The 11,463-nt window shown below is 45.7% G+C and overlaps 1 protein-coding gene across 3 annotated transcripts in view; it reads left to right on the top strand.

Annotated features, from left to right (window-relative positions):
* Positions 1-11,463, top strand: part of ESYT2 (extended synaptotagmin 2) — a 98,422-nt gene that overhangs the window by 65,766 nt on the left and 21,193 nt on the right. For 2 of the 3 annotated variants that reach the window (XM_066585351.1, XM_066585350.1), the window contains exons 9-14: positions 93-269; positions 1,431-1,513; positions 2,229-2,277; positions 3,186-3,275; positions 4,258-4,353; positions 8,987-9,049. In XM_066585351.1, the coding sequence (XP_066441448.1) occupies positions 93-269; positions 1,431-1,513; positions 2,229-2,277; positions 3,186-3,275; positions 4,258-4,353; positions 8,987-9,049 (558 nt within the window). The remainder of the gene's footprint in view (positions 1-92; positions 270-1,430; positions 1,514-2,228; positions 2,278-3,185; positions 3,276-4,257; positions 4,354-8,986; positions 9,050-11,463) is intronic. The other variant, XM_066585352.1, reaches the window with a different exon arrangement.

Raw genomic sequence — 11,463 nt, 5'->3', positions numbered from 1 at the left:
AGCAAAGTGGAGTAATGATGAGCAGAAAATGACCACTTTAAACTTACCTTCATCCTTATTATTCAACATATTTTCTGACTCGTGTTTAACAGGGAGTGTTGAGGATCCATTTTACTGAAGCTCAGGATTTGATGTGGAAGGACACCTACATGAAAGGACTTGTGAAAGGGAAGTCGGACCCGTATGGCGTTATCAGGGTCGGCAATCAGGTGTTCCAGAGTAAAGTCATCAAAGAGAATCTAAACCCCAAGTGGAATGAAGTGTATGAGGTGAGGAACCGCCGGCGGTGGCCGCTCCTCGCTGTGAACACGCAGACCTGAGAAGTCCTCACCAGCACTCAGAACGGATTTGCTTGTTTTATCCTGTGTTTTTAATGAGTGAACATATGGCTTAGCTTGTTATAAAGATATACAGGGAAGTACACAGCTTTAGGCTTAGAGTATTGGCAGTTGTTTGATGTCAGGTTTTTGCAAATGATGCACCGTAAAATGCTAGATCTTACTAAACCTGTGCTGCTATTTTATTCTTGGCTATGCCATTTAAGCAATAAAAGAAAACCCTTAGAGCCCTTATTGCTATCTCCAATGGAGCACGCTGGCTGTGATGTGGAGTGTCTACCTCAGGGTAGTAGATTATTCTTTTGTACATTACCCAAGACAACACAGAGTGCACAAGGTTGTGACTATAGCTGCCGGTACACATTAGATGGCTATCGGCCCAACACTTCTTGAAGTGACAGTTGTCTCTCCCATTTCCCCCCTTTTATAAGTATTTAGGAGAAAATAAACGGTGGCAGACACCTCTAGAAATAACTGCAGAAACAAAACTATAGTAACAGAAAAACAGGCTAGACTACGAAGAAGATACTAGAAGAATACAAGAAATACTGGATTTAAATGCACATAGCATACACTATAACCAGCAACACATTGCAGAAGCCAGGAATAAACAGAGGCTAACCAATCAGAAACTTTATTACAGAGGAGGCTGAATTGCAGCAGTGTGGTCAGCTGACCCATAATAATGCATCAGCTGTGTGAGAGGTAAATAGCAATTGCTCCAGCAACAAACTAGAAGACAGGAGATGATGATGAAACGGCATTACCATTCCTCTTCATAACAATTACTATCAATGCTGTTAGCCTCTAACATTTTAGGACCTGGGTGTGGCGCACAAAGAATAAATTGCAAATCATGTAATTACATGAAAAATTATTGTGATCGCTGAACCGCAGGGCAATTCTGTTACCTCTGGAGATTGGGTAGTTGTGTTTTATACCTGTGATGATGTAATATGACATCATTGTCATAAATGCTCTGACCGGTGTGTCACAAGTTACAGTAGTTCCACAGAGGTTAACTTGTTGGCGGATACCTGTTACAGTGCTGTACTTTTGTTTGACCATTTACTCACTATTTCCTATCTACAGGCTTTAATTTATGAGCACCCGGGCCAGGAACTGGAGATAGAGCTCTTTGATGAAGACACAGATAAAGATGATTTCTTGGGCAAGTGAGTGTCTGATTTACTTCTGCTATATATTGTTCTTTATAGCAAAGGTGACATTATAGAAATGAAACAGGTAGCCTTAAACTATATTCACATGGCGTCTTTACCCCGTTGAGGGGTCCTATCCTAAGGTGCCATCTGGACGGATTCCAATGCCCATTTTAACAAGACGGAACATAAATAGTCTCTTAGGCCTCATGTCCACGGGGAAATTCAGGTCCGCTATGGATTCTCCATGGAGAATCTGCAGCGGGTCCCTCCTGCCCCGCAGACATGAGGGCTGAAAATAAGAATAAACTCACCTGCTGCGGGCCATGCGTGTCTTCCTTCCTTCGTGGCCGGATCTTCTTTCTGCGGGCCGGCGGATGTGCTTGGCACGCCGGCTGCGTGCTACGCGCATGCGCTGGGCACATCCGCCGGGCCAAAGAAAGAAGTTTCCGGCCGCAAAGGAAGGAAGACCTGCATCACCCGGAGCAGGTGAGTTTAATTCAGGCGCGGGTCTCCTGCGGATCAGGGCGGCTTCCATAGGCTTCAATGCATCCCGATGGGGGGCAGATCCGCGTGCAGGAAAAACTCTGCAGATTTAAATTGTTAATTTGCCCGTGGACATGAGGCCTTAGGGTCATATCGCCTGCAATATTTACCACTGTCTCACAGATAAGATAGAAGCGCATATTCTTTTCACTCCAGACGTGTAAAACTTCTGTTTTTCTTTTAGTCTTTTGATTGATCTGGCTGAACTGGAGAAGGAAAAAGTTGTAGATGAGGTAAGTAGCAGTGTGGTATACTCACCATATGTAGAGATGTGTACATATTGCAGAAACGCATGTAATCTACCTCCAGGACTGAGGTAATAGGGATGAGGGTGCTGAACACAAGAGCTTACAGTCTATAAGGGAATTTGGGTGACACAAGAGCTTACAATCTATGAGGAGGTAGAGGTGACACAAAAGGTAGCAGTGCTTGCTCTTTGCAATGGTTCGGCCATTCTTTATCTAAGCAGGGTAGTATACAGAAACCTGTATAAGCCATCAGCAGCTGGTATCTGTGTATGTGCAGGTATGGGGTGTTGCCTATACTGTGGGATGAAGGGGGTCAGGTTCTGAGGGAAAGTGTAGAGTTCAATGGAAAAGAGCTAGATTAAAAGATATGATGGGCTTTCCTAAAGAGATGTGTTTTTAGAACGCATGTAAAACTGTAGGTGTTGGAGATTAACCTGATTGCCCGGGGTAGCGCTTTCCAGAGAATGGATGCAGCACGGGTGAAGTCTTAGAGATGGCAATGGGAGGTTCGGATTATGGAGGAACTTAACCTATGATGTTTAGCAGAACGGAGAGCACGGGTAGGGAGGTAGACAGAGATGACTGAGGAGATATGACGGTGCAGCAGTGTGGAGAGCTTTATGGATGAGGCTGAGCAGTATGAATGGTATTCTATAGTGCACAGTGACTGGTAAAGTGTGAGGCATTGGTGTAGTGATTGGCACAATGTAAGGGCATCAGTATAGCAGATGGACTAAAGTTAACCAAAAGAAAATCATGATGGAAATGATGATGACTAAAGATGATTCCCTGATTTGGATTATGGCCCTTTAAAAAGGATTAGACCTTGTGAATTAATCCAACATCATCATAAAAATACAGAAGTGTGACTTTATTGATTTCTCTCTTTATAGTGGTTCGATCTCGATGAAGCGAAGTCTGGAAAACTCCATTTAAAGCTGGAGTGGCTTTCTCCAAAGTCCACGGCTGAGAACCTGGACCAGGTATGTAACACCGTACAGGAAACTTAAAGGGTTGTGCCAAGATACACGACGTCTTCAAGGATGCAGGGCCTAAGGCAAGCAGCTGATCGCCCTGGGTTCTGTTGTCAGCCTTCCTGGTGATCAGCCGATTTTGCCCGGGAAAGCCGCTGCAGGGGACATATAGTATTACAAGACGGCAGAAGATCCATCAGAATGGAAACCAATCTTACTGAGCAACTCTCTGTTCTGGGGTGTCCAAAGCAGGAGCCTCTGCTCTGAGACTTTCACATGTCCTAATCGGGCATCTCGTCATGGGTTGTGGTGTTGGCACAATCCCTTTCAAAGGGAATATACGTGTCATCAGAAAATGACCTCTTGTATAAATCATATTTTTATATTGCAATTTTTTTGGTAATTTTTAAAAACTTTTTGAACTCCCAATCTATATTAAAAAAAAAAAATCTATAGTCCTGCAGTTCCCACACTGTCCACTAAACCTAATAATAGTCTAACACTATTCTATAGAGTAGGCATCTCAGCCTTCATCTTATCACAGACAGCATTATAATAACCGGTGACACCTCTATATATAGATAAAATCCGATCCACCATTTACAACAGGTGAGGTCACAGCTTACCTCCTTGCACAGGTCACAAGACTATGTCCACCAGACTCTTCAATAGAAGTCAATGGGTCTCCTCCTGCCCATTGTGTCTATGGCCTGTTAGGTTGCTGAGCAGCATCTATCAAATGCTGTTAACTGCAGCTCACACGAGATTGATGCCTCCATAGTCGTGTACAGACAGTCAGACTCTATGTAAGTATGTCTGCACACAACAGAGTCCATAGTCTGCCATATAGACTCTGAATCGGTCAACATAAGCCCTTACAACTACAGCCACATCCAAGAAGGGCGCGTATATGGTTTTGTCTAAAGTAGATGAAGTATCAGTATATCTAATAAGTATAAGATCCCTAATCTGACCTTTTTGTATCACGTAGGTCCTGACCAGCATTAAAGCTGACAAAGACCAGGCAGACGACGGCCTTTCTGCGGCGCTGCTTATACTGTACCTGGATTCAGCCAGAAACTTGCCTGTAAGTACCATCCGTCCCCGGATATTGGCTTGTCACCTAGTTTTGGTCTCCATTCTTGAAATAATCATTTCTTAGGATCTCTTTAGACGGAGCAAGAAATCGTTTGAACAAGGAAACAATGGCAGAATTATTTGCTTTAAATGGCGCCCATTTACACACGGAGATAAACGGTTACATTTTTCGCCATTCATTCAACTATTGGTCAATCAGGGGACTGCACAAGTGAATAGGAACGACTGATCCCTTTTTAGATGTAACGACTTGCAAACGGCAGAATGAGGATTTTTATGTCTGCATAAATTAAACAATGAACGATAAACGAACAAATTATCATTGGCCGCGTTCATGCAGAATGATTATCGTTAAAATTCGCACGATCCAACTTTTTTTCTCTCCCAACAATAATCGTTTTCTATAAGGGCCCTTTGCTTCAGTCGGGAGTATATCGCATGGTTTAAATGCAGGATGTTAGAAGAAATTAGTTCACATGTGTTTCTAATTACGACCTATTTTGCCTCATTTATCAAAACTGTCTAGCAGTAAGGCTGCATTCCCACGAACGTATATCGGCTCGGTTTTCACGCCGAGCCGATATACGTTGTCCTCGTGTGCAGGGGGGGGGGGGGGGAGGATGGAAGAGCCAGGAGCAGGAACTGAGCTCCCGCCCCCTCTCTGCCTCCTCTCCGCCCCTCTGCACTATTTGCAATGGGGAGAGGTGGGGCAGGGGCGGGGCTAGTTCTTGGAACTTAGCCCCCCCCCCCCCCGGCCTCCTTTCATTGCCAATAGTGCAGAGGGGTGGAGAGGAGGCAGAGAGGGGGCGGGAGCTCAGTTCCTGCGTCTCTCCCCCCCCCCCCGCACACGAAGAAAACGTATATCGGCTCGGTGTGAAAACCGAGCCGATATACGTTCATGGGAATGCACCCTCCATCTGTCTGTCGACCATCGCAACCAATCACAGCGCAGCTTTCATTTCTTATACCGTTGAGGTCAAATGAAAGCTATACTGTGATTGGTTATTATGGGCAACAAGGGCAGACTTACTATTAGGCAATTGTAATAAATAAGGCCCTATATACACATTGATGTAATTATGGAAGTGTCCATAGTAAATGCAGGACATAGTAGTAGTTGAGTTTAATTGTAGGGAGCGTTTCTATCTAGTGTAGGGTTTCAGGGCCGGATTCTAATCCTCTTATTATAATACTGTGTTGTATACAGGCCGAGCATCAACTATTCATGATCCTAGTACAAGGACAATAGCTGTTATTTAGGATACAAGCCAGATTGCAAGTGAGACAGAGTAATAACGGAACAGGCATGCAAGTTAGCTGAAAGGAGTGAAACATATACACTGCATCAAGCACTTTATTAGACCCCCATCTAGTGTCGCGTTGGACGTCCTTTGGCCGCCAGAACTGCGTAGATTCCACTAGGTGATGAAATCGTTCTGCAGGATTCCCTCTATGGGTCAGGTGTAGAGATGAGCGAGTATACTCGCTACGGCACATTACTCGAGCGAGTAGTGCCTTAGCCGAGTATCTCCCCGCTCGTCTCTAAAGATTCGGGGGCCGGCGGGGAACAGGGTGCGGCGGGGGAGAGCGGGGAGGAACGGAGGGGAGATCTCTCCCCCCCCCCCCCCCCCCCCCCCCCGCCTCCGCTCCCCGCCGCAACTCGCCTGTCACCCGCGTCGGCCCCGAATCTTTAGAGACGAGCGGGGAGATACTCGGCTAAGGCACTACTCGCTCGAGTAATGTGCCTTAGCGAGTATACTCGCTCATCTCTAGTCAGGTGTCAACCCTGGGCTGGTAATACAAACCACTATGCCAACGGATGTGGTGGATACACTGTCATTGTAACAGTCCTGAAAGCGGTTTTCCAGTTCCTACAAGTTATTCCCTATCCAGGTAGGGGATAACTAGCTGATTGGGGGTCCAATTACTGGGACCCCCGCTGATCATGAGAACGGGTCCTAGTCGCACCCCGAATGAATGAAGCGCAGGTCAGGGAGGCACACTGCTCCATTCATTTCAGTGAGAGCGCTAAAGATTTCCCAGTGATTGACTCGGGAGTCTCAAGTGCTCTCCTTGAAATGAATGGAGCGTAGTGTTCCTGCCTGCCTGCCATGTGCTTCATTCATTCGAGGTCCAACTGAGACCCCGTTCTCATGATCCGTTGGAGTCCTAAAAATGGGACCCCCAGCAATCAGCTAGTCGTCCTGTAGAAACCAGAAATCGCATTTACTGTCTCTAAATAACCCCATGAAAGTAGGAGACGACCAGATTTGATTTTCATTGACGCTTCACCTTTCTGTGTCATTTGTCATTAACGTTTAATCACCCTTTTTAGTTCGTTCTCTTCAGTTCATCGTGTTCCATCTCCATTCCTCCAACTGTATTATTTGTGCCGTCTCTCTCCCCCCCCCCCCCCCCCCCCTCACCATTGTTTGCTCATCTGCTTTATTGTATCATTATTATGTTTCGCTTCGCTTTGGTTACTCTTCTGCTTCCTTGCCTCATTCTCATCTTCCAAGAGTATCTACGAGGGGCATTTGGGTTGTGGCTACTTAAAAGAGAGGAAAGCTTCTGGACTGATCTTTTGTGAAAACACCTCCTCCGTGTGTAGAACGTTATTTGTGAGTTTCCCGGTGGCGGCCGCCGAGTGCTGCAATAGACATGCATGTGTATCTGCAGTGCATGTTTTTCAGCATGTCGGCAATGCAATTAATAATATTAGATACGATTTGAGACTAAGTCATTGTCCATTTATGTCCTATGTTCTCATCTGGGATCTGTCTAGAAAGAAAAAAAAAATTGTGAAGGGTGGGCAAACAAAGCCTAGCTGTATGACTGTTACGTACAGACAGCAATTCCATCATGGTGCCATTTATAGGGGTTGTACCACAATCACAAGGTATTCCCTACCCATACGATAAGGGATAGCTTGCTGATCGGTGGGGGTTTCACCGTTGAGACCCGTCGTTCTCAAGAACTAAGGTCCCACGTTCTCCTTCCTCGGCGGGGTTACTACACCCCCCTCCATTATAAGGAGGTAAAGGGAGCACTGGTCGCTCTAGCGCTCCATTCACTTCAGTAGGACCCCCTGGGGTATTTCTGTCACCCTATTGAAATGAGTGGAGTGCCGACTGAGCATGCTTGGCCAGCGCTCGATTCACAGTGATGTCACTGCGAGGGAAGAAGTGAAAGGTAGAGTGGGACACAGGAGTCCTGTTTTCGAGATTGGTGGGAGTCATAGCGGTGAGACCACCACTGATCGCCAAGTTGTCCCTTATCTCTTGTGGATAGGGTGTAACTTGTAATTGTGATTCCTATTCCCCCATATGCCAGTGCTAGCCATAGATGGAGAGATGTAGAAAAACTAAACCGTACTTTTTTGCTTTATGGTCTGTAGCCAGAAATACGCCATTTACAAACATCCTATGTCATATGTTAATTAGGTATAGATGGGCGGTACACTGCTTCGGAATCATTGGCGCGCTCTCCCCCTTGCTGTGCTTCAACGCTACCCACTTACAGTTGATTGACATTTGCAGATTCCTTTGGCTGGGGATGCTGACCTCTCATACATGCGCCAATCCTGAAACTGCGGCATGTCAGGAATGCACAGCGTCCCTTGAGTTGAAGATATTGCGCTTTCCTGACATGTTATGTGCACCGCACTGTCGGGATCATCGTGTACGTGCGTAATGTCACCAGCCAAAGGAAACTGGAGTCGTCAATCCACTGCAGATGAGCGGGGTTGAAGTACAGTCTCTAGAAACACTGATGTCTACTGCAGACCCTGAAAGTGCGGCGCATGTACCATGTCTGAAAGGTCCAGTATGTTCAGCTATGTGTTTCAGACATGACACGTGTGCCGCACCTTTTAGGATTGGCTCATGTCCGTGACGTCAGTACCTCCAGAGGAAGCCGGAGATGTCAATCAATTGCAAATGGGCAGGATTAAAGCACAAGGAAGAGGAGAAAACTCGGGCGATTCCTAAGCCGCGTGACATTCATTGAAGTGTTTGCACTTGATCAGCACATGGCGGGGGATGTTTTTAAAGGGCAATTTCTATGTCATGGAGGCACGGACCGTAGAACAAAAGGAATGGTTCAGTTTGTTTCCCTTTTGAAATTTGAGTGCCGAAATAAAAAAAAAGTTGCATCACCTCTTGATGCGGAATCGGCGTCTGAAAATCTGCATGCAGGTTTTTACATTGTAAAGGCTAAATCCGCATGGTGATCCGCGGTATACTCAAAGCCAAATCCGTTGTAGACATCCGCGAGGGATTTAAAGGTGGAATATTCGCAGAAAAGTCGTACGCGGATTCCGCCATGTGAACTTCAGAGTGAGAAGCCTGTGGTCCCTGCTTTTTACCATGTTAAGTCCGGTTGTGAAACATTAACCATTTTTCTGCTGCACCTTACAGTGACGTGAGCGGAGATACCATTGTGTCCTTGGTTTGCTGTTGCTGCCTTTGGATCAACTCTCTCCTGTTGTCTTGTGTCAATATGTACTTTCCCTGAGTCTGTTTTCCCTCCTGTGCCCCTGTCGTCCTGTGGTTAACCTGCTCCGGCATCCTCCATAGCTTGGTTTATTAACCCTGCGTGTGTTCATTTTTCCATGTTATAAGAATAATCCATTAGAACTAAACCACGATGGCTTGAAGAAGTCTGCTGTTGGCAAAGCTAAAAAGGTAAAACAATCCAGTTAAACCCTGTTGGATCTTAAAGGGTGACTCAAAGCACTTATGTTTAATGAGATGATGTATAAGACATGCAGAATCTTACATCAAGTAACAGGCAGCCGGACATGACTATGCCAGATGGGCTATCATCCACCCACAGTGGTTAAGGCACCAAAGCAGATGTAAACGTGGCCATACGCATTAGATGAAGGTCAGTTGAACCAACCAATTTTGGCGGGACCGGACTGCCATCTAATGCGTGTTGGGGTGTGCCAACTCTCCTACAATGGGGAAAGAAGGGTCGGGTTTAGTGGATTTTGACATGGCCGATCCTTTTGCTCTCACGGGAGATAAGTTGGCAGAAATAGTTGTCGATCAAATGCAATCTGGGCATTTTTAAAGGGAATGTGTCATCAGAAAATGACCAAGTTTGGTTAAGCATATTTTTAAAGAATTTTTTTATTTGAAAGTTAAAAAAAAAACCAAAAACCTCAATGTCCCAATCTATATATATTTTAAAAAAATCCTAAAATGATGCAGTTTTCACACAGACGACTAAGCCTAATATACTCCCTGTTAGAATAATTCCCTAAAAGGAGGAGTTTGATTCAAATAAAACTTCCTCTGTGTGATCGTAACGTTGTTATAAGTAAGTGATTTACAGCATCAGAGCAAATGGACCATCTAGTGTGGAGAACTGACCCGTTGAAGGGAGGCTCTAGTACCCTGTTGTACCACCTCTAGCTGGGATACAAGATGTGACAAGGGGGCATGGAGGCTCTAGTACACTGTTGTACCACCTCTAGCTTGGATACAAGATGTGACAATGGGGCATGGAGGCTCTAGTACCCTGTTGTACCACCTCTAGCTTGGATACATGATGTGCTACAGGCAGGCATGGAGGCTCTAGTACCCTATTGTTCCACCTCTAGCTTGGATACAAGATGTGATACAGGCGGGCATGGAGGCTCTAGTACCCTATTGTTCCACCTCTAGCTTGGATACAAGATGTGATACAGGTGGGCATGGAGGCTCTAGTACCCTGCTGTACCGCCTCTAGCTTGGATACACAATGTCATATAGGTGGGTATAGAAGCTCTAGTACCCTGTTGGGTCGCCTCTAGCTTGGATACAAGATGTGATACGTGCGGGCATGGAGGTTCTAGTACCCTTTTGAACCGCATCCAGCTTGAATACAAGATGTGACACGGGCGGGCATGGAGGTATACAGGTTCCATATGGTATCCTGCAGCATATTGCTCTACATTTACTGTAACTAAGCCTGTAGATTGTGCATACCCCATAGGCTGTTGAAGTTGGCGTCCCAGATGGTCCCATTTAAGTTCTGTTGGCAATAAATCTGGCAACCAGGCAGCCACAGAAGTGTGACAATGTTGTGGGGGCTCCTGTGACCCCCTTGTGTGTGCGGCCGAGCATTACCCTGCTGGAATGCCTCTTTGAAGCCCTATTTGTCACTACGATCATCCAGCTTCTCACATCCCAATAATGCGCCCCTCTCAGACTCTGGTAACGGGGTAAAATAACTTCTCTGCGTCTTTGAGGCGTCTAGTGGTCAACAAGCTCTACACAAGCGGAAGAAGAGGTCACTACACACAAGGAGCCTCCGAGAGCCTTTTATAGGCCAAGGGGGGAACCACTTTTAGGGTCTTACATCTGATTTTAATTAGTAAAAGTCTATAGGTGACACATTCCCATTAATAGTGAGCAGACAGCAGGAATCTTCAGTGCCTGCAGCATAATGTCAGCTCCTTGGGAACTAATTGACTGGATATTGGCTTATCGCCGCCTCTATGGGTAGGTGATATGTTCTGGATGCTACATTATTAACCTGCACAGAGCTTTGCCCATGAAGGATGATAACCGAGTTATGGGGAAGCATTGTCTTCCTTTCCTACATTTCATGACATGTATGAGACCCTTCCTGCTACTGCAGTGCATGGACGGTGCTTGCCATAGGGGGCATGCATCCGATACCCCACATACATGATGGTAGAGCAGCTGGATTAAAAGTGGAAAATCCAGGGACTGTATAATAACTGCCTCTAATTCCTAGATGGAGAATGCAGTAAATGAATGCTGAAAGTCTAGTAAAGTGTCTACAGGTTCATTGTCGTGGTGTACAGGGGCGAAAGTCTGAAAATTATGTGACTGTCTAAATACAGCGTGGCCACAGAAAAGTATCCCGACACCACACTCCTCTGAACGCGGTTAACAAAAAAATCTGTCTTTGACGCCCATAGCTATTTATCACAACGCAGATTTCATTTCATATACCGCTGATGTAAAATGGAAGCTGCGCTGTAATTGGTTGCTACAGGCAACAAAGACAGATTTTTCTTGCAGACCGCTTTCAGAAGAGTGTGGTGTTGGGATACTTTTCCGTGGCCCAGCCTTTAGTTTTG

Source organism: Eleutherodactylus coqui, chromosome 12 (genome assembly GCF_035609145.1).
Source record: "Eleutherodactylus coqui strain aEleCoq1 chromosome 12, aEleCoq1.hap1, whole genome shotgun sequence".
In the NCBI taxonomy this organism is placed as follows: Eukaryota; Metazoa; Chordata; class Amphibia; order Anura; family Eleutherodactylidae; genus Eleutherodactylus; species Eleutherodactylus coqui.
Note: the sequence above shows the minus strand (reverse complement) of the source record. Positions and strands in the feature narration are given on the sequence as shown.